Source organism: Lathyrus oleraceus, chromosome 6 (genome assembly GCF_024323335.1).
Source record: "Lathyrus oleraceus cultivar Zhongwan6 chromosome 6, CAAS_Psat_ZW6_1.0, whole genome shotgun sequence".
Classification (NCBI taxonomy): Eukaryota; Viridiplantae; Streptophyta; class Magnoliopsida; order Fabales; family Fabaceae; genus Lathyrus; species Lathyrus oleraceus.
The window spans coordinates 415,110,304-415,134,237 of NC_066584.1; the positions used below are offsets into that span (position 1 = coordinate 415,110,304).

Below are 23,934 nucleotides of genomic sequence, written 5' to 3' on the forward strand. Positions count from 1 at the left end.
TTACCTCTCTTCTGAGGTTCATCTTCCTTGAGCTTAATCTTGTGGCTTCTTAAAGAACTAACAAGTTATTCAAGACGGATACTATTTAGATCATTTGCCAACTTCAAAGCAGTTACCATATGTCTCCATTTTTTGGGAAGACTTATGATAGTCTTCTTGACATGGTCAACTGTAGAGTATCCTTTGTCCAGAAATTCCAGTTCTGTAACAAGCATCTGAAACCTTGAGAACATAGTGTCAATTGTTTCATCATCTTCCATTTTGGATGCCTCGTACTTCTAGATTAAGGCCAAGGCCTTTGTCTCATTTACTTGAGCATTCCCCTCATGAGCCATCCTCAAAGAGTCAAAAATGGATTTGGCAGAATCTTTGTTTGTTATCTTCTCATAATCAGTATAAGAGATAACATTTAGCAAAATAATTTTGGCCTTATGATGACTTTTGAAATCTTTCTTCTGTTGATCAGTCATAACACTTCTTACTATATTGTTTCCTTCAACATTAACTGGGTGAACTTAGCCATCGACTACAAGATCCCAGAGATCAACATCGTAACCAAGAAAGAAGCTTTATATTATATCTTTCTAATAATCAAATTTCTCAACATCAAAGATTGATGGTTTGGAACTTTAGTGATTTCTTTCATTATTGTTAACAACTACCATTGTTTTTTCACACAAACTGGATCGGTACTGAACACAATGAAGTGTTGATAAAACTTTTATCAAAATTAGAACCGGAGCTTTGATGCCAATTGAAGGTGTGAAAAACACAAGAAAGAGGGAGGGGGGGGGGGTTGAATTGGGTTTTACAAAAAACAAAATATTTTTACCAACTCAAGAACACCACCAACAAGTTAATGAAAAAGAGATAAAAACACAAGTATTTTTTTTCCTAATTCGTTTGAAACTCAAAGCTACTCCAGTCCATCCGTCGAGGTTTTTTGCCTTATACACAAGGACTTAATCCACTATAATCAGCTGATTACAATAATCACAAAGAACGATCTTCTTTGTCTTCTCAAGGATCCAACTATACCCTAGTCTCCTTAAGGACTCACAAAGAATAACCTTTTTGTCTTCTCAAGGATAACCTCCTTAAGGAATCAAACAAACAGTTTGAATAATATTTAGTGTGTTACAAGTTGCTTCTATACAAGCAGATTTTACACAAATGATAAACAAACACTTAAAGAAAAAATATGTACAAAAGAATGATAGTTTTTCACAAAGAAACAAACTTGTCAAAATGTTATATCACCGACGTCTCTTCAAGTCTCTAAGTCTCACTTATATAGCATAAGAAGAAGATCTTTGAAGGGAAAAATGAGGAAAGCTCATAGAGAGGTTGTCCACTATTGGATGGTGAAAGGAGTGATACTATGTACTGTCCTTCGCCAACAAAAACAGTGACAAGTATGATGTATAGTACTATCATTTGCCCACGAAATCAGGTAGTGGAAAAAGATATTTGATCTGTACTATGTACTATTTGATCACAACATTATTTGATCTTATCTTCAAGTTCATTGGCTTCTGATGAAAGTTGATGAAGCATAAAATGAAGAAATATAAAGTTGGATTCAGAAACTTCAGAATCTTTTGTCAGAACCTTGACAGCGTCAACAATCTGGCTTTAGATCTTCAGTATCTTCAGAGTCTTCAAAATCTACAGTCAGAACCTTCATAACATCAATCATCTAGCTTGAGATCTTCAAAATTTTCAACTACGTAACATAACTTCAGAAGCTTGTCATTCTTCATAAGCTTTGGTGATCAGAGTCACGTCCAAAAGCACGAACTGAGAGAATGTTGTAGCAACAACATAGCGTTTCCTCAAAAGCTTCTCAGGAGTGAATCAACGCAGAATTAGAAAGATCATTGCAGTAACAACATTGAATATCTTTCATAACTTCTAATAGTTATCGCATAAGCGGATTTGGAACTCATTATTCAGAAACTGATGATGTTGCATATCATATACTCAGAATAAAAAATGACTGTTAAAGCTACACAATAACAAACCATTGGGGTACTAAAATTGTTCTCACACAAATACAAACATTATTATCATCAAAACTCAAGGTATAAATGCAAAACCAAATCTTGTTCTAACAACCATTAGTCAACTTATTAATCTTTAATCATCGAGTGATACAATCTTCTGTTTGTCAAGCTATTGATAGATGGATTTGGGGTTGTATAACTTTCATTATTATAAATCTATTGTTAGTTGATCATTGATCATCTTCAATACTTTGCATCAGTTATAAGTTATCCTCTAATGCACCATATTTTGAATCTTTTGACCTATGGATAAATAATTCTCAGTGGTTACTTTGCACATTTTTACTAACTACTAAATTTGAAACTATTAATATTTGTTATTATGATATTATTATTACTACCTTGTGATTTACTTTTATGTTATTGTATTGCAACTTACATTCAAGTACTCGTTATCACACGTCATCATCATTGTATAAACTAATCATGTATGTTTATTACTATCATTTACTTTATTGTCATCATACAATTAAAAACAACAAAAACATGATAAAATGATAAGACCAAAAATATAAATTCCACTTGTAATTAACTTGAAATTAAAGGATTTCATCTTAGAACCTTTTCTTGGAGGACCTTGCCCTTATCTTGTGATACTCTGTTTTAAATTTGGATTTCATCTGTAACTTACATACCTGTTATAAGAATGGCATCATGGCACTATCCTATGGAGACATGATTGTAAGATTATTATCCTTTGTTAAGCTCAGGTCACTTTTGCATACACAAGGATTTCTCTTGGGATATCTTACAATGAGACCCTTTATTTTCTTGTTTGGTTACTCTATATATATTCATCCATCACCCAATTTCATAATCAAATCAACAAACCCTTTACCCAACATCAAGTGACATTTTCATAATCAAATTCAAAATACAATAAAACTATGATTTGTATTGTACGCCACGAGCCTTAAGTAGTGGAGAATGAGTAAGAATTGAGCTTTCATACCCTTACTCTGATTATTTTGGACATAAGACGTTTGACTTATCTGTCTAGAATTTTCACCTCCGTCCATAAACTTTAGTGAAATCTAATCACAAACACTTTTTCATAAACTCTTCTTCAAGGTAAAATCAACACAACCCATCAAACCTCATTTTTGTGTCTTAGGGCTTCACACCGAAAACCCTTTTCTCAAAGGTAAAATCAACCAACACATAAATATTTTTTACTCCAAATTATGGAGCTCAGATTCTTCATCACCCAATGAATGATACGTAGGCATAAGGGCATAATCCTTAGTGAGCACAATAATAATTAAAAAAAAACCATTCTTTCTCACTCTTTTAAAAATAAAGTAGAAATAAGCAGATAAATACCCACACACGCAGACAATCTAAATTGTTCCCATGGAGTACCATGGACTTGAGGGGTGATAATACATTCCCCTTGTGTAATAGACTTCCGAACCCAATGTCGGTTGTGAGATCGAGTCTTTATCCGTATTGCATTTCTCGTGTGCATCTCTTTTTCTCGAGGTTTTTATCGACTATTTTCTATCTCCTCTCCCATATAGGAAATCCAATAAAATTCGGTGTCGACTCTTCTATTTTGCCCCCCCCCTCTCTCTCTCTCTCTCTCTCTCTTTGAGAGTGATGACATTCTTTTTTTCAGTCCGTCCGATTCCTCGCTCCCGACACCCCGGTTGCGACAACAAACCTTAGTTTATATTGGTTCATCCCTGAACCATGATGCCTACTATAGTTCCCAACGATCACGCCTTGAGATTTCCACCACCATTGAGCTTTTAACACAAGCTCAAACCTCAACTTTCTTAGACCAAGTTTTAATCACAAGTATAACATACAACCTTTATAACTTCTCAGATTTTAACAAAACATTCCTCTCCTGTTTTACAATTAGAGATTATAATGATGAAACATCGGTTACCCAAGAAATATTATACTAAGTGTTTGCTCTCTCAATACTAAAATTATATTTTAAGTGTATAAGAAAATTTGGAGTAAGGAATGAGTAGAAAAGAAGATAATATTAATAATTCTTTTGTGTTTTGAAATAAACACAAATCCTCCTTTTATAGCAAACCATTTATCCAAATAAGAAAACTTTGGAAGGCTCACATTCGCTTAATAATTGATGATCTTGCAGTCATAATCGATTATGACCTAGCAAAAATGGAAAGTTTTGTCGAATCTGAAACATACTAGGTTACAAGGCTTTCATAATTGATTACTAAACAAGTTTGCATCATAGTCAATTGTAAGCCAAATTTTTCCATATAATTGATTATATAAACTTCACAATTGATTATACTTCAGCTTAAAATATTTTGTCCTGAATCCAAAGTATTTTTTAAACATGTTTTGAAACTGATGAAGTTTAAAATATAATTTTGAATGTGTTTGTATTTATTTAGTACATTTAGAGCAACACGTTTAATATTGCATTTTTTATTCTATAAAGAAATAAAACAACAGAGCATAATATCACATGCGAGCTTTTATCAGATGAAACTATTTCTCGATGATGTTCTTTAACATTTTACTCTTTTGAGTCAATCATTAGAAAGTTTCTTGATTTTTTATTTGATTAAAACTTATTTTGTTTTGATTCTCTTTGTCATCATCAAAACCTATTTTACTTGTTAAGCACACAAAACCGCAATTTTTTCATTATAATTTTCGTGACTTTTAGTTTAGTTTATATACTTTTACCATAGCTAACAAACATTTTAATTACGCTATGTGTACCCCTGCCCCCAATTTAAATTATATCTTTTTATTTACCAAAAATCAAGTACAATCTCCTTTGTCTTAATCAAATAGCAACAATCTATCGGATATAATAATTACACTCACTACTTGCAAGTTTTTATTGACACAAATTACTACATATAGGATATTCTATTCTTAAGTTTTTAAAAATGACATTGTTATAGGGAGTTGTTGATCATTTTAACATATAATATTAGAAGATTATATTTGATTTGATTTGATTTTTTCATTTTTTATTATTTGTTTCAATTTGTTCAAGTGCTAATAAAGATATTTGTCTGTTTAGTGCACATGGAACACATGTTCAAAGAATTGATAATTTGATTAAAAAATAGAGAGAATCACTAAAGTAACTCAAAAAACACATTGATTATCTAAATAAAAATAAGAAACAACAAATATTTCATAACACAATTCTCAACATGGATCACCTCAAAGAACTCCACTTAGATCACTTCTACAAATTATGCTTAAACATACTCTATAAAACTTGGGCAACAATTATCTAAAGAGGAGGTAGTTTATGGGTTCCAACTAGCGAACCCATGTTCTTTTGAAAATAATAATTTTGTGATTGTTGGTTTGAGAGATTATCAGTTTGACAGAAGCGAACTGATAGAGCCTTATGAGTATCTGACCATATTTAAGGAGACATTTACAACCCAATAAGGATATATTAAAGTCAAAAGAGGCTGAGATTGTTCGTATCAACACTTACAAGTAGAGAAGAAGATTGAATAAAAATATTACAAAGTGGTGTCATCAATATTTGGGTGGAGTTGGAGATACTATTTTTGGAAAGATTATATTTGATCAGCAAGACATCATAAATTTCTTTACGATGCATGGAAAATGTATAAGCTTATGATAAAAAGATGTCCATCACATAATTTTGATAACTTGGCACATGCACAACATTTTACACATGAACTTAGAGGAACAACAAGAATGTTATTAGATGCTTAACTAGATGTACTATAAGAACAAAGTTTAATACAAATGTGAAAAAGCTAATTAAGAATATGTCACATAACGAGAATCATGCAATTGTTTTGTGTATTTGCTCTCTCTGTTATTGTGTTCTTCTACTTGTACAACTAGGGGATTAAAATCCCTTTAAATCTCACACAGGCCAACAAAAAGAAATTAAACCCAAATGCTATTAACACCTTTTATTTCCTGATTTCATTCTTTTTTCTTTCTAAATAATGGATGATTCCCACTTGGAAGTGAACCAATTGAACAAATATCTCTCTTACGATTCAAGTGGAAATAAGTTACTCCACCATGCCCGTTTCTTTATGCAATTGATCATTCTCGTCACATGCAAGGTCTTTGTCATTATATTTGAATCATTATCACTAGTATGAACCTTCTTAAGTGAAAATTACTTTTTCAACACATAAAGTATACATTGATAGCACACCCCAATGTGCTTTAACTTGTAATGAAGCGTTGATTTTTTGCCTAGATGAATTGCATTCTGACTATCAAAAAACAACACAAATTTCTCTTGCTGAATAACTAAGTCCTGTAGGAATTTCTTCATCCATAAACACTCTTATATGCTTAAGTTGCTATAATATATATAACTTAAGTAATAGATAAAGCAATTCACTTTTATAACCTTAAATGTCAAAGCATTGTTCCCTTATACAAGATTCATCATGTAACCAAAAGTAAATTTTCTAGAACCAATATCATTAGCCATATCTACATTTGTGTAACCATCTAACATGTAATCACCACCTCTAAAACACAAGCACACTTTATAAGTACCTTTAAGATATCTGATAATCAATTTCACCGCTTGTCAATAGTTTTTACTATGATTTGAGAGAAATTGACTAACAACATCAATAACATGACCAATACTTAACCTTGTCCATACCATAGCATGCATAAAACTACCTATTAATTCTAAACTCACCAAGCGAAGATCACAGACACTCAGACCACCTATTGACTTAGGTTTACCCACATAAAACCACTTAACACAATAAATTTTAGATTTATCCTTCACCCCTACTACACAAAAACCTTTTATGGATCCTCACTCCTAAAAAGCAGTCAAAAGAGTTGACACAACTATAAAAGAGATTTAAACTTATGATGCCTTTTTTAAACTCTTACTTTATTGAGTAAGATCCATGTAGATGTCACCACTTTATTACTAAGATCCAATTTTAAAAATATAAAATTTAAATTTCATTAAAATATATTAAGAATAAATGAGAGTGTAAATAATATTGTTACGGTTTCTTTACTTTGTATTTTAAGTATTCTATCCATTTCAAAATCACTGTCGTTTTAGCAAATGAATTTTGTTTCAAAATGACGCTCATTCTCACTTTTCAATATAGCAATAATTATAAATTTTCCAATTGCGTCTTTTAATTATTACTTTATACAATACTTCTAATACTTTAACAATTTAATAAAAGTGTAATGTCTTATGATAATATTATTGCATTCCTTAATCTCTGCGCAAAAATAATGACAATCATTTTAAAATGGATAGAGTATTATTTATGGAACATTCTTTATGTATAAAATTAGTTGCAAACACGTTAATATACGCATCTAAATAATTTGAGTTTGCCATGTAGATCCTAATTCAACCAATAGAAATCAATATTTATAGGTTGAACATCGTCATTAAAATTTAAATGATGACATTCAAAATTATATGTGTGAATTTTTAGTAGTTATTATCACTTCGTGTATATATATATATATATATATATATATATATATATATATATATATATATATATATATATATATATATATATATATATATATATATATATATATATATATATATATATATATATAATATACTAAAGAACTTGTTAGAGAACTACATAATTAAATATTAAAATTTTCAAAAACTTAAAAAAAATATTTTCTCAACACAAAATTCACAACATTTTAATCCAAAATGGTTCAAGCACTTTCCCTTCTCCCAAACACATTTGGGGGGAGAAAACGCCAAGTGAGATACAATATTAGGGTAACAAAACCAATTACCCAATAAAACCAATAATTCAACTTCCAAATTACAATTCAAACTTTTGGATTCCGAATCTCACAACTGTCACCACTCTTTTTCCATTACGATTATATACTCCTAGATCTGATCGAGATTTCTGCTTTTTTCCAGCTCAAAAAGGTTCAAAACCCTTTTCATAATCTTGGGTAACGAATTATACCTGATTCTCTTCTGGGTTTCTTCTACATACTTGTGAAGTTCGATTCTTTTAGTTTTTGTTTTTGTGAAAGTAACAAAATTTGAAGTTTTTAGGTTTGTTTTTGTTGTTTCCAAAGTTTAAGAATTACTATTATGTAGTTGCAAACAAACGATGGAGGCTATGCCTGTCTTTTACTCTTTTGAGTTGTTTTCTTTTCTTTCTTATTCTGTGTGCTAAACAAAACAACCTTAACTTTTTGTTTATTTTTTTATTTCCTTTTCAGGGTTTGAAGGAACTTGTTAAAGTTGAGATCTTTAGGTGTATAATGCAGCTTTGACTTGCTGCTTTTGTTTTTCTGGGTTGGGTTGTTTTTTTGCTTAAAATTGAGCTGTTTTTTCCACTGGTTTGAGTTTGTATAATGGTTTTCTGGGAAGGGTATGTGAGTGATGAAGTGATGGGAACGTTTGCTCCTATTGTCGTTTATTGGATATATGCTGGATTTTATCATTTGCTTCCGCCTTTAGATAAGTATCGGTTGCATACTATGAGAGATGAGGGAGAGAAGAATTTGGTGCCTTTTAAAGATGTTGTGAAAGGTGTTTTGCTTCAGCAGCTTGTTCAGGCAATTGTTGCACTCATCTTGGTTAGTCGTTTCTACATTTGAGTTAATCTCTAGTAATGATATTCGTTCAAATTTGTAGTTGATAGAGTTTATCATAGTTGAAAATCTTATTCTGGTTTCTTGTTGAAAGCACTTTTAGTTAAGAGCATTCTGTGTTACTTGATTGCTTTTCTGTGTATTCTGTGTTAAGAAGCTGTTCAATTCAATCTCTTTTCAATTAGAAATTCCCTTGAAACAACCCCGAGTATAGCTCCGTAGAGAAGCCATTTTAGTACAATAGTCACATAACAGGTTTCGGGGATAAACATTTTGACCATATCCACCATAGAGCTGCCAAAATTGGACTTTGTCATAAAAGATGGGCTTTCAACTTGTTTCTTAACTTGATACTCAGATATTCCGTAATAAACTAGGCATGGTTTGTTGAGCCCTTGAACTATAATATTCATCTTTTATGTGTTGTTCATGCTGAATTCTTTGGTTATCCTTGAACTCTATGGGAAATGAAATGTATTTTTATTTGAAATTGAACCCGTTTTACATAGTCTGGTGACCAATACAACAACAACAACGACCAAGCCTTATCCCACTAAGTGGGGTTGGCTACATGGATCAACACCTGCCATTATGCTCTATCCAAGACCATGTTACTATCCAAATTATTAATCTCGAGATCTTTCTTCATAGCTTCTCTTTTAGTCTGTTGACCAATAAGCTCTCTTTTTAAATGGACCCCGAATTTTGATCGACCCATAATTAGAATCCTGAATTTTTGTCGTCCTTGTGCTAAGCAGTTGTAGATATAAATATTTGTCTCAGTTGAGGTGATAGCATTTCATTGTATCTAAAACACGAGTCATTTTTCTGTTTGGTTTGGCAAACTGATGAACATACCACAGAAGTTAATTATATTTCTGACTTCTATCCACTTAAAATGAACAACCTAGTGAATTGAAAATTTGTATGCATAGGTGCAGTTATTTAATAGACCTGGTTACTGCTTCTAATACTGAATTGAACACTATATAGTTTAACGAAGCGCTACAATAAAAGTTATTGCTGTCATATCATTATGAAAATGTCGGATAGAGAAACAACAGTTATTGTGTTGTAAACCAAACCAAATAATTTTTGTGTAGCCGAATGATTAATATGTTTGGTATAATTCTGCAGTTGACTACAACATCAAATGCATCTGGGATTACAGTGCAGCCTTCTATCACCAAGCAAATTATTCAGATTGTTATTGCAATGTTTGTGATGGATACATGGCAGTACTTTGTGCACCGGTACATGCATCAGAACAAGTTTCTGTACCGCCATATTCACTCCCAGCATCACAGACTCGTTGTTCCATACGCAATAGGAGCCCTTTACAATCACCCTATCGAGGGTCTTCTACTCGACACCGTTGGTGGAGCCATCTCATTTCTTGTCTCAGGAATGACTGCGAGAACGGCCGTTGTATTCTTCTGCTTTGCAGTAGTGAAAACCGTGGACGACCACTGTGGACTATGGTTGCCCGGGAACATCTTCCATTTATTTTTCCAGAATAACACGGCGTATCATGACATTCATCATCAACTACAAGGACTGAAATACAATTATTCGCAACCGTTCTTTCCAATATGGGATAAACTTCTTGGAACATACATGCCTTTCAGTCTTGTTAAGCGAGCCGAAGGGGGTTTTGAAGCAAGGCCTGCAAAGGACTAGTTACACTGTAATTGTTACAATGCAATTTGCGATTTTTCCATGGAACCGGAGGCTTAGCTGCAGACATTTCTGGAGTTGATTAGAGCTTACTGGTTTTATTGGGTGGTTTGACAATGTTTAGATCATCATCTTGTTACAGTAGGTTTGTCAAACCACCTTGTGTAGCATAACAATGTTGTGGTGGTTTTCATTTTTATGATGTACTTAAAAAAACATTTTTTAAGGTGTAAGTTCCTAAAGAGTATAAGGTGTTTTAGCTACCATATTTGTTACTATTTTTATTACTATTGCTATCACTATTTGTACTATTCCGAATTTAAGGCTTCATTGGATGATGTCTCTGAAGTCTGAACAGGCACTACAAAATATGATTGTAGGTATTTTTTTTCCAAAAATCTAATTATTCCTTATTAAATGTAAGATTTTCTAGTTATAGTGAATACTATACAGCAATTTGTTTTCCTATATGACAACTTTAAAAGTTAATGTGGCTTTAAAAGTGAGGCAAATGGGATATTAAAGGAAAACATGATTTTTTAAAAGTAGTTTAATGGCTGAACTCAAGATAAATAAGTGAGATGGAGCGGGTTTGAATCTGCATCCCTTCACCTGATGTTTTTATACAATTATGGATTATGTATTCCTTCGTATTGATTATGTATTCCTTCATCTGATGTCTTTATACCATTATTAATAGAGCTGTTTTAAGGTAATAATAGTCTTTTAGTTAAATAAAAATAAAGCTACAATAGTAAAAGTTATGACAGTGAAGGAAAACTATAAAAAGTGGTCAATTCAAAAGTTGTGAAAGGAGAATATTTCATTTTTATACAAAACCATTGATAGCAGCACCATGTTTTAGATTTAATAGTAGATTATAAAATTGACTCTTAGCTTCCTTTTTTTATGTTTAAGATTTAAAGTAATGATACGTTATCTTATCTAGCACACTTGTTTTAGCTTTCTTTTACTTTCTCTGTTCTATAATAGTTGACGTATTTTAAAAAAAATAAATTCTTTTTACCTTCTAAATTTTCAATATTAAAAATAATATTTTTAATTATATCATATAATTAATATCATATACATTACTTTTAATTCAATAGCTTCTATTTTTTATATTAAATATATTAATTTGTTTTACAATAATAATTTATTGATTAAAATTTTACCTCTTAAAGATGAATAAGAATAATGACTAGCCAAGAAAAAAATATTTAGAAAATTAGAGAGAACTAGTTTTTTTTCTTTCAATTTTCTCTCATGTCATATTTTATGTGGAGTGAAAGGTGAAGAAGTGAGATAATGTGAATTTGAATCTCTGCAAACGTCTTTGTGCACCTATTAATAGAGTCATCTTAATTAGACAAATACATCAATATTTCATAATTATTAGTATATACAAATGTATTATCTTTTCATTTATACATTCGTATCTGAGGTCGATCATATAATGATTTATCTACTCCGATATCTGATAAATTGGTATTAGATCGATCAATAAAATTTACACTTTATTTTCATTACTTTGAAAAAGGCTGATGATGGAGGGTCAGAAAAGATTTTATGGAAAATTTTAAGAAAAGAAAGAAGTTAGAGCACCTCCTCCAATAAAGATTTTTTGCTTCAGTGCTCGAGGGTGACATTGAAGTTCTTTAGCAATTTACCATTGGAGTGAAAAATTAACAATGACATGTGGCATTACGGTTGCTTCACGGAGCAGCATACTTTGAAACATTTCACAATTAAATGATGTATTATTTTTGTTTGATTAGCCATTTGTTCAATTATTATGGAGCCTGTTATGAGATTTTCAAAAAATAGATGAGTTGTTTTAAAGATGCGGCAGATATAACACTATTGAGGATGCTCTTAGGATTTATGGTTAGGAATTTATTCAAGTTATTCAAAATATATACGAAGGAGTATTGAGTAGGATGCAAACAAAAGATGGCCGGTCATACAATTTTCTTATTACAATAGGATTCAATCAAGTTTTAATGTTAAGCTCCTATTTTTTTTATTTTAATTTTTTATGTACTCACAAAACACATCAAAATACTAACATTGATATGTATGTTTTTTTTTTACAGATGATGTAGTCATATTTGAAAAGTTAAAGGAGGATTTAAATGAGAGATTGAAGACGTAGAGAGAAGTCTTATGAAATGTAAGTTTAATACAATGATACGCGTTTTTAACCTATATCTGAAAGTTTGAGATCATATCACTCCCACAAGTAATGTCTTTGATCTGTAATACAAAATGATTGAAAAATAAAAGAGGATATAGACCATCCAATTCAAATTGATTGGTTGAAATGGAAGAGGGACTGGAGTTTTTAAAGACATAAAATATCCGTCAAGCTGAGGGAAAATTTTTCTCGGACAATGGTAAGATCCATGATGTTATGAGACATGATGTTATATGCGACAAAATGTTGGGTTGTTAAAAATCATCATGAAAAAAAGCAAGTGCATCTAAAATAAAGATATTGAACTAGATGTATAGTTAAGATTATACGAGATAAGATAAAAAATAAAAGAGATAGACGAAGACCTAAAAAAAACTATGGAGAAATTATTTTACAAAAATTTAAAATTAACAAATTGGATAGAAACATACTATTAGATAAAATATTATGACAAAAATTTAAATTGCTTGTTTGATAATTTTTTTAAATTAACGTGAAATATTAAATAGTATTAAGAACTTTTTTTAAATGAGTCTCAATAAGAGTCCATTTGTTTAAGATAAATTAATTTAAATAATATTTTTAAAAAATTTGTGTGAAAATCACTTTTAAATTATTCTCACTTGTCTACTACACCTACACCCATATAATCAGACTTTCAAATTTCAAAACATAGTTCAAATTATCTCGAGAACAAATATATATGACTATAAATATCACTTTATAATCAATGACAGTTTCTCCCTTTCCCAATTTAAAATAAATAAATTATATATATATATATATATATATATATATATATATATATATATATATATATATATATATATATATATATATATATATATTGATTAGTTTAAAAAGTTTAAATAAACACAATTAAAATCAGTAAAAATGATATTTTAATTATAAAAAAAGATTATTCAAATTATATATAACAACAGGCTAAATCATGTGGTTGCCTCATAAGTTTGGTGAGAGGTTTACATGATTTTCAATCAATATAACAAATATAAGTAGAAAAGATTGTGTTAATAGCATAATAAATCAAATATAATAATAAGAATAAAAGAAAACAGTAGTAGTAGAAGATTATAATAGAGAAGTTTGAATAGTGTGATGTTACTCAAAATGATCCTTTGAGAGTTGAAAAGTCAAGAACTCAACCATTATAAATTTTTTGATGTGACATGAAACAAAAAATAAAATAATAATCCACCATAAATTGCTTAGGTTCAGGAATTCCCATAAGCTATTTTTGAGTTACACTGTTCTGTTGAATCAACAAGAAAACAACAAACATGGTGCTATACTGCTATCCACTACAGAACACAACAGTTTACAATCATCAAACAACAAGCAGAACTACCTCAGTAAGACAAACGCCATCAGAAGAATCACCAATCCATGTGAACTGCCTATTTTAAAATACTGTAACACAAATTACCAGCCAATATGCTAAAACATATGAAGAAAACAAACTAAAATTGTCTCCGGCACACGGCTTAACGCGATCAGCTCTCAGGGATTCTCAACTGCACCACTTCAGATGGTGGTCTTAGTGTGCAAACCATTTCTCTTGTTTTCCCAAAGTATACCTGTAAAATACGCAATAACATACAGATTGTTGACAAGATGAAGTACATTTTCTTCTAGTTTGAAATGGCATAGTTATTATGAAGGAACTAATTACTAAATTTGATAACTTGGAAGAAGACAATCTGGTCCCAACCCAACCTAATTCGTCTATAGAAATGTGAATCCTATAAACAAGAAGTACCTGATCAAGTGAGTTCCTCAGCTTACTCTCCATTTCTTCAATCATCCTTCCCATGTTACAAAGATGTCCATCAGCAACTGATAGCTTCATACTCATCTAATATATCAGGAAAATGTTATTTAGGATTAAAACGACCAGGGAGCAACCAAACATATCGTGCATAAACTTAATAGTCATATTAAGGATTCAATGGTAGATGGGATTTTGTAAATATTGCCATAAAGTGGCCCTTAATTATCGGTAAGAAGCTTTCTGATTTATAATTACTCAGTATGTTCACTGTTGCTCTTTCAAGCACATATTTAAATGTCAAAAGACGGCATTGCCCGAAACAATAGATGTCTATTTCACTTAAAGCTAACATTTTTGGTACTTAAGGTACATCTCCCCAGTCCTCAACCATTCTTCAAGCTATCAATATCAGACATATATATCTCTACTAAATAAAATTGTACTGAGGAAACAGTTTACCCAATGTTCACACTTCAACAGATCAATTAATGGAGAATATTGTTCACTTTTAAGTAGACTATTACATTGGTAATGAATAAGAATTAGTAAGGGTTAGTGGCTTACAGAAAAAACTTACTGCTGAGACTTCTGTTTAGAGGGAGACATATTTGCTTGGATAGATAAAGCAGTTTCTCAGTTTCTCTTTACCATTCCATCTTTTGAATGAATGTACAGTAGAGTTAATGTTTCCTTCAGAATTTTATTTGATTAAAAATTCAAATTCTGATAGCATGCTAATTGATTCTACAGTTATGTTGGAAACATCTGCAATTGTTATCATAAATCACTTTTACTAAGATGCTGGCATCTTTACTAAATATGTTGAGTAGCTGACATGCTAAAGAAACACTATCTATATAGTGCACGTTCCTCCAGACAAACAATGTATAGCTTGTGTCAATAAATATCGGTGACCTACTTAAACTGGTAAAATAAAATGATACACACTTTGACAAAGTTGAAAACCTGCCGGAAAATCTTAAATGCAGGGAGACTTGATTAATACTTAGCAGTTGGCACATGATTATGAGTACTAAGGAGTGTTTAAGTTAATGGGTATAAAGCATTTGGTTAGCCTTCTATTTAGGATTTATTGAACATTTTTATTTGATTGGACAAGCTTCAAAGATTTCACCTCTAACGCCAAATGAAGTTTTAAGGCTGACCAGTGTTTAGAGGCACTTATTTCTTGAATGACCAACATATACCAAAATTTTCAGTTAGACTTACTGGGCTTACAGAACAGCCCTATTGAAGATTCTTACAAAAATGGTTTGTAAGGTGAAGTGTGTCATTCATTATAAACTCATTGTAGTCTTTGTCTTTATTCTTTGTGGGACTTGAGATTTTTTCGAATACACTCCCCCAGGTCTAACACTATTGAACCCGGAGCGTAAATATAAATGGTTAATGGGTCAGAGCCTGACTCTGGTACCATGTTAGATTTCTGTAATTTTCAGCTTTTGAGAACATAGATTGAGAAAGAGAAAGAGAGTTTCTAACTGAATATTATTGATTCTAAAATTCAATTATAATTATGAGGGGGAAGGGTCTTTATATAGGCTTAGACTTCATTTGTTATTGTAAGGAGTAAAGTTAACCTAGAGTTAGTTATAGATGGACTTCAACTAAGTGAAGTTAGTTGAGTCTTTCTTCTAATGGTGTAATACATTGGACAACCATATGATTTATTCAATGAAGTTGCATTGTTCAAGATGCACCTTCTTGAGAAAGAAAATCAAACTTAGCATAAATTGCTAATCTAACGATCTAAGTTTCAAGATACGAGAATTCTCAAAGAAAGCACCTGACGTCTAATTGATCCAGACAAACTGAAGGTTCCCGATGACTCGTTGTTTGTAGTTAAAGTCAACATGACTGTACTGGTTAACCGGTAATTGGTGTTTTCTTCTTCCTCTGGCCCAACCTAATTTGACATTAAGGAGCATGATAAGAATTTTTTAAATCAATGCAAGAAAAGAAGCTACACTAGAACTAAAGTGTGTTATAGTTTTCCAATTGATTAAAGATCATTATGCTGCTAATTTTACAATGCCTAGCCTTAAAAACGAAGGTGTTTTACCTCTATAACATGTATGGCATCCCATGCTCCTTCCTCTAAATATCCTCGTCTACCTTGCCCTGTCTTTGAGCCATCTTTAATCATGAAATTGGAAACAATCCCATGATCAGAGAAAAGGTAAAAAAGATGAGAAGTGTTATCGGTTATAGTATATACTCAAATAGCAAGTTTACCTTTCTTTATCAAGAAGCAAGCTACGAAACCTTCATTTTCATCTTCCCACATATAAACTGATGAAATGCCACCTTCATAATACCTGTGACATTATTCATTAATGGTTACATATTGTCTTAACTAAATAGCTAATAATTATATTCATTTAGATAGCTAGAAGAAAACAAAGGATGGTCAATCATCAAGTCATTTTCTTTGAAATAAAACAAATTCTGCAATAAAGCACTAGGTAGAAAAGTTCCCTTGCTAGACATCTAAAAATGTACATAAGCAAAGCTCAAAAGATAAAGTAAGTAAAGAACCTCACTGGTCACGATATATAGCAAATATTTCATTTGCTTCAATTTCAAGCTTCCTCAACTCTGAAGAAGGAAGCGATCCATCTTCTAATGGTGGATGGTATTTATTCGACCAGGGTGATCTGTAGAAAGATACAATAATATAATAAGTTAATCTTGTATTTCCTTAAATACTAAAATAAATTACAACAGGGAAATAAATGGGACAGGCTTAAGAAATAAATATTGGATTTTTCCATATGGTACTCGAAGGAGTGGCCCAATGGTATGGGTTAGGACATCGAAGGAGTGGCCCAATGGTATGGGTTAGGACATCGAAGGAGTATTACATTTAAGTCCAGGGTTCGATCCCTAAGATGAGAATCAACCATAATTTTTACTATAAGAGCTAGCTCAATTCACAAAAGAATGATATTTCCAATCTTATCTTGTGTAATCACTCATCTATCGTGATATTCTTATTTTTGGCTCTACAACACCGAGTCTACTTTCTTGGCTTTTACTACCCAACATTTTGTTTCATACAAATGGCAGCTTGCAATTCTTATAATACAACAACAACCAAACCTTGTTTCACTAAGTGGGGTTGGCTACATGGATCAAACGACGTCATAATGTTCTATCAAATATCATATTTCTATCCAATTCATTAATCTCGAGATCTTTCTTAATAGTTTCTCTTATAGTTTTTTTAGGTCTTCCTCTACCTCTAACGGTTTGTCTACCCTTCACTGTGATCTACTCTCCTTACTACATAATCCACATGTCTTCTCTCTAGATGCTCAAACCCTCTAAGTTTGAGTGGTTATTCCTCCATTTCATCCAATCTGCTCAGATCCTATTGTTGACATCTCCCTCTATCTCAGTCATCTTTTATGATGAATCCGACGCACTATGTACATGAGACTTGTTGCATTGTTTATTCTCTAATTTTCACCGACAAGCTAGGATTTGTCCATTGCTTGCTAAACTTGCATTCTATATACTCTGTTGTATATGTGACTATACATATTTCCAAGTATTGTCTCCATATCATTAACTTATTCTCTTGCAACTAAGACTATATTATTCATATAAAAATATGTAAACACTGTCTGTTAAATATGTTCAATAAGCACGACTAGAATCAAAATAAAAAGAGAAGAGCTCAAACTGACCCATGACACACCCCTTCATAAATGCCTCATCCTTCAAAAGAAATTAAGCAATCCGAACTCTTTTCTTCTCTAGATCCTTTCACAAAACCTCTCTAGGAATTACATACATCTTGTTCAGATCAATGAAAACCCTGTCTTTTTTCATTGCTCTGATCTATTAGTCTTTAAAGCATACATACAAATTCCATTAATTGATCACCCCAATAAAAATCAAATCAATTTCATGTAATGAAAATCCCATGCCTTAAAATCTGCTAAATTCCAAAGCTTCCTAGTCAGGGTCATCATTGAGGGTATACAAGATGGGCTACAACACAGGCCCCTCAAATTTGTCAGTATAAAATTGTGGCTAAATAGGGTCCCAGAATAGATCTGCCATGGTTAAACCATGACTAAATAGAGTCCATATTGTTTTGACAACTTAACCATAACCAACCAACACGAGCCTCTAAAAACTTAAAACGGCCTTGTTCCTAGTATAACTAGCCAGTTTATTATAACTCACGTCAGTGTTGTAAAGTCTAAAACTGCACCAAACATAGTTGTTACATTCATACTGCATCTATAATTCCATTAAAAAACCAATGTTTTTGAAATTCATAAAGCGAATGTATTATTTTGCTTCAAGTAAGGGTTTGTTGATTAGATAGAGAAAACATCGGTAACCTGTAAGAGTCTGCATCTCTGTTATATTCACACAAAATGAACTCCTTCCCACAGTCCACATCGCACAAAACCTGTTTTGTCACCAACAATTTCATAGAAATAAACAAAAAGGTTGAATTTTCCCGTTGAGCAAGAAGAATAGAATTGAAAGAAAAAATGTAGAGATTGAGGGATAGACCTGGAGTGGTTGATCGACTTGAGAGAGGAGATCGGAAGAGTTGTTGGGCATAAGACTGAGAAGCGCAGAGAGAGCTGTTTCGGTGTGTTTGGGTGGAATCCTCCGCATCAGTCCCATCGCAGCTTCCATTTCTTTCTTTCTTTCTCTCTCTATTTTTTCTTTCTTTCAATTCAAACAATTCAGAGAGAGAAACTGTTGTTTGGTTTTCTTCTATTGGCCTTTTATCCGAATTTCCCTCCACCTTCTATCTCTCATAATCATGTTCAGTTTTTATTTTTTTATTATTGCTCAAACAATAAAATACAACACTTTTTAAAAAACAATTGATGCAAAATATTTATTTTTGACTTCTCTAGTTGATGTCATTATTATACCTCTTTTTTTTTAACTCAATGCCCTTGTAATTCTTCTGTAGATATCACTTTAAACTGTTGTTTCAATTATATATATATATATATATATATATATATATATACTAACTACACGCACTTCAATTAAAATTATTTATTTCAAAAATGTAATCTGATCTATTAAATAAATTTAAATTATAATCATATTATTAACATTTTTGAATAAAGAGATTATACATTTTAAAAAATAGCATAAAAAGGATCATATATAAATTATTAATTATATAAATAATCGTATTATTACCATTTTCTTATAATGGGGTCACATATTTAAAGAAAAATAAATCACAAAAGGAGTGAAATGATTATATCAAAACCCATTCAAAAGCATATAAATCTATAAAAAAACAACTCAATTTTTTTTTCAACTCATTTCTGATATTTAAAGAGATTGAGTTAAAAAAAATGTAAGTAAATTAGAGGTGGGATTTATGTTAACATCATCTTTGAAGCCTTTCAAAATTTATCTGAAAGATTCTTTGAGATCAATATAAATGTTTGTTTGATTATGTTTTTTTACGTTAAATGAATATAGATATGATGTTCTTTGATGTTGTCCACCGGTTTCTCAAAGAATAAGATGTTATTGGTTTATATGTTATTATATTAGAGATTGGCGAACTAAGTATTCATGAATTTAATGTTGCTAAAGTTGACGTTGAAAAATATTTTATCACAAAACAAACGTTAGGTAATCATTACACAAATGGGTCAGTGTGAAAGTTGTTAAGTTAAATTTTAGTGTAATTATCGTGGGGTCTAATTCAGGTTCTTATAAAAGAAAAACTAATGTTTGATGAGTTATGAAATAAGTGATGAGTATAAAGAAATAAATTGAAAGATGAAATGTGATGACACCATATCAAGGAAATGTGGATTTTCTTTTAGGTTGCGTGAGTACTATATGGCGATAAATGTTTGCAAATTTAATATGGTTTGCGGTGTAAATAATCAAAAATTTGATCGCAAGTTATCAGGTTATCTGATTGTCGGCCATTTAGATGTTGAAGAGAATAAAATTGTTGTTGAACGACAACGAACATGGTTATGCCCAAAAACATACACATGCCTTTTGAAAAGAGAGGTTTTATAGTGTAAAAAATATTAAGTAAGTTTATAATGTTTAACATAGAAATGACAAGGCAATAAAGGGTCCAAGAATTCAATGGAGCAGTCGTTGAAATTGTTGTGTTATCGACTCGCAAACGGGCCTAAAGATAGGTATAATCTAGTAAGGGTGCACCAATCACTGACACACTGGTGTACTTGCATTCGTGGGCACCGCACAAAATCACGATTCTAATTCCAAAAAAATATTTATCTGTATTTAATAGCTTTATCGATAAATTATCAAGTGTATGAATTTGTCAATGTAGTAATATCGGGAAATATTGGAATATCGATCTCAAGGACTGTGTTATATTATAGGGTTCGCATTTTATCAGTTGAACAAAAAAGTATTTTGGGGGTTTGAGATTGGTTGTTTGCAAAAGGTAAAATTAAATAAATTTAACATAGTAGAAAATAATATGAAAAAAGCATGTAAGGGATGAGTGTTTGATCTTGAATCTGTTTGATATCCTAAATTGATTTTGTAACAACTAAGTTTAACTCATACAAACTACTAGTTCTTAAGATTACATATTTCTAATTTCTTAACGAATAAACCTTTTGACTATTTAAATCAATTCTTATGACTATTAGTAAATTTAAAATGAACCCAATCATGTAATTATCGAGAACAAATCAGTTTCTAAATGGTATCTCTACACCTAGGTGATATCTAATCTAAAATACTTTTATCAAGCATTACATGTTGAAATTTCTTTCTAACAGATAACTATAACTGTAGAACAACTCACAATTGATTAGGGAAAAAACATTAAGAACAAATAAAATAAATCATATCATAATAAAATACTAATTCATTACAGATCAATTTGAAATTACAAGTTTCATCAAGAACAATGACTCATCCATAGCATTAGGGAATTTAGCTACTCATAACATAAACAAAAGGCATCATAAAAGTCATAAAAATTACACAATAATCACAAAAAGAGGTAGCTTCAAAGGAGGAATCTGTTAAATTTGGTGTTTCTCATTGTTACTATTATATTTGCCTTGCTCGAAGATGATATTTTATTGTCCAAGTTCAATAGTTAAAAAAAAGGTTTCCTTCATTTAAATACGAACTTTGGGTGTTTGGATGATGACAAATGCATATGGGGGACATTTGGACGAGATATGAGCGTCCAAATGATGAACATGTGTCTGAAAATGCGTATGGGGCATACAGGACGCGTATGAGATGCATATGTGGCATACATAACATGTATGGTGCGTCTGGGACGCGTCTGGGTGCGTTTGGATGTGCCTATATGTGTATGGACATTGGCTTATTTTCTAGACGCGTATGGCTAGACGAGAAAATGGTAGAACTAGCCTTTGGTGTCTTCATAATAGTTGTAGCTCTTCTTGTTAGCTTTCTTTTCCAGCTGGTCGTACATCAATGAGAGTTACGACACTCTAGATATGACCAAAATACCACACATACACCATGATGTAAAATGTGCAAAAAAATATATTTTCCGAATCCTTCTAACATTCGTCATGTTCCTTTCTTTTATCTTTTTTTTTACTTCCTTCGACCTACAAAACACGTTAATCCTTTCCCAAAATATCATATTATCAAGAATATATTCCTAAATTATTATAAATATCATTTGTTGATAAACTTGCAAAACTTATTATGTTTATTATTAAAAAAACATAATATAAGATTAACAAATTCAATGTAAACTTAAGGATAAAATATAGTAAAATTATGACTAATCACAACCCCAAACTTAGTTTGTTGCTTGTCCTCAAGCAATTTTTAAAAGAATTTTTTTTTCATACCAACTCAAATAAAGTCAGGAGTTAAAAATGTTATACCTCCTTGTTCCATTGTGATCTTCTCTTGCCAATATCTTGAGCTTCACAATTTTTACCAAGTTTAATTGATCTTCCACATTCTAACTTGATGATATTGCTTCACCTATCATCTCTCTACACATTCTCACCAAATATCTCAAGTATTTATGTGTTTATTTGCTCAAAATCACAATATGCAACATTATATCATAGACTTAAATAAATTCTAATAAGATAACAAGATGCAATGATACATACACTTTTTTAGATCTTTAAGGTTCTTATATGGCTAGGGCTTGGGTACGATATATTTGGATATTGTACTAATTCTCAAAGTCAGTTGGAATATTCTCATCACTATGTCTAAACTAAAGAACTACTTTGGGGATACTTTATTTACTGAGTACTCTTTGGCTTAGCTGAAAGTTTTCAATTTTATCAATCTTTTCTATTCTATTTGATTTTCAACTTCTTCTTGAGTAACGTGTTATCATTTTTTCTTCGTATTTTTTTCTTTCTTTTCAACTTTCTGTTTTTTATTTTCTATAATAGGTTTTAATCATATCGATTCAATTTTTCCAGTTTCTTAACTTTTTGAATAAATACCCTAAACTTAGAGGATGATATTCAAACAACAACCCCAAACTTAAATTAGATAAAATTTTGAGACATCAACCTTCTAACTCCAAAGAGGGTAGGAGTGTGTTTAGGCCAATGGTTTATATTGCGGGAATAAAAACAAAAAGAAAATGATAAAGTAATCAAATACTTTAGAAAATGATATATACAATGAAACAAGATGGCCGAAAGAGGTTGAAAGGCTCTGGGTTAAAAATAAAAAAATGTGTCTCAATGTGTGTAAGCAATGCAACTGAAATCAATGAAGAAATATGCAAGTTCTGAATAATGAGTACATACCTCAATACTCTCTCATGATGAAAAAAAGTGTTTGGCTTTTTCTGTTACTCGCGATGTTAATTAGAGATGAATAACCTACACATTGCATCTTGTTTTATGCGGCGTCACTGTCATTTATGGTAAATGAAATTTTATTCCTCAGGGGACAGATGTCAAACGTGATGCTCCGGAAACAGGTTCAACAAAATACACCAGAACTACTACAATGAAAATTTCTAGAAGATGGAGTAGAAAAACAATAAACAACACAATAAATTGTTTACACGGTTCGATGAAACTACACCTACGTCTGGGGGATTGGGTCCATAACCCAAGAAAGGAAAATCACTTATTAGTAGTTTAGTATAATTATTATTACAAGCAATAACAAACCATATGTTGTCCAATGCCTTTTCCTAACATTGCCTGATAACTTTCTATTTAGAGTCTCTCCATAAACATGAGAACATACTCAATTTGTGACAGGGGAAAACATTCACTAAACCCCAATAATCAACTTCAATCTTAACAAGATGAAAGAAAGTTAAATATTACAACTCAAATAGATAAACCTTTTATGCCAAGTTACTAAAGTATAGATGTGTACATAAAGATTCTACATTAATCCTAATAGGGCATTATCATGGAATACACGACACAAAACCTAATACTATAAGATCTTCAATGGGAATGATTTCTTTCCAATGTAGGTTTGGGCTTATTATATAGCAAAACAACTCTGAGCTTTTTCCTTGTGGGTCTGCAGTTATTTTTGTCCAGAATCTTTGCACAATTTGTTGGATATTTGATTCTCTCCTTGAATATCTCAAA

At 31.3% G+C, this 23,934-nt stretch overlaps 2 protein-coding genes across 4 annotated transcripts; one reads left to right on the plus strand and one right to left on the minus strand.

Annotated features, from left to right (window-relative positions):
• Positions 1 to 7,736: 7,736 nt before the first annotated feature.
• LOC127091981 (very-long-chain aldehyde decarbonylase GL1-9) lies at positions 7,737 to 10,600 on the plus strand. 3 transcript variants are annotated; one of them, XM_051030738.1, is made up of 3 exons: positions 7,737 to 7,980; positions 8,283 to 8,642; positions 9,795 to 10,600. In XM_051030738.1, the coding sequence occupies exons 2-3, from the start codon at positions 8,418 to 8,420 to the stop codon at positions 10,335 to 10,337; spliced, it is 768 nt and encodes a 255-aa protein (XP_050886695.1). In that variant the 5' UTR covers positions 7,737 to 7,980; positions 8,283 to 8,417; the 3' UTR covers positions 10,338 to 10,600. The 3 variants fall into 3 exon arrangements, with proteins under 3 accessions (XP_050886695.1, XP_050886696.1, XP_050886694.1); XM_051030739.1 differs by having other exon boundaries at positions 7,741 to 8,112; XM_051030737.1 differs by having other exon boundaries at positions 7,741 to 8,006.
• Positions 10,601 to 13,734: 3,134 nt separating this feature from the next.
• Positions 13,735 to 19,128, minus strand: LOC127092489 (probable F-actin-capping protein subunit beta). The gene is made up of 8 exons (XM_051031369.1): positions 18,881 to 19,128; positions 18,703 to 18,773; positions 16,888 to 17,001; positions 16,580 to 16,662; positions 16,407 to 16,480; positions 16,131 to 16,250; positions 14,312 to 14,407; positions 13,735 to 14,129 (listed from the first exon to the last, which is right to left on the minus strand). The coding sequence occupies exons 1-8, from the start codon at positions 19,007 to 19,009 to the stop codon at positions 14,046 to 14,048; spliced, it is 771 nt and encodes a 256-aa protein (XP_050887326.1). The 5' UTR covers positions 19,010 to 19,128; the 3' UTR covers positions 13,735 to 14,045.
• Positions 19,129 to 23,934: the final 4,806 nt, after the last annotated feature.

Coding starts and splice junctions, on each gene's coding strand:
- LOC127091981 (XM_051030738.1), top strand. CDS start 8,418: ATGGTTTTCTGGGAAGGGTATGTGAGTGATGAAGTGATGGGAACGTTT. Junction 8,643..9,794: donor CAATTGTTGCACTCATCTTG/GTTAGTCGTTTC, acceptor ATAATTCTGCAG/TTGACTACAACATCAAATGC.
- LOC127092489 (XM_051031369.1), bottom strand. CDS start 19,009: ATGGAAGCTGCGATGGGACTGATGCGGAGGATTCCACCCAAACACACC. Junction 16,481..16,579: donor TTGCTTCTTGATAAAGAAAG/GTAAACTTGCTA, acceptor TCATGATTAAAG/ATGGCTCAAAGACAGGGCAA. Junction 16,251..16,406: donor ATGCCATACATGTTATAGAG/GTAAAACACCTT, acceptor ATGTCAAATTAG/GTTGGGCCAGAGGAAGAAGA.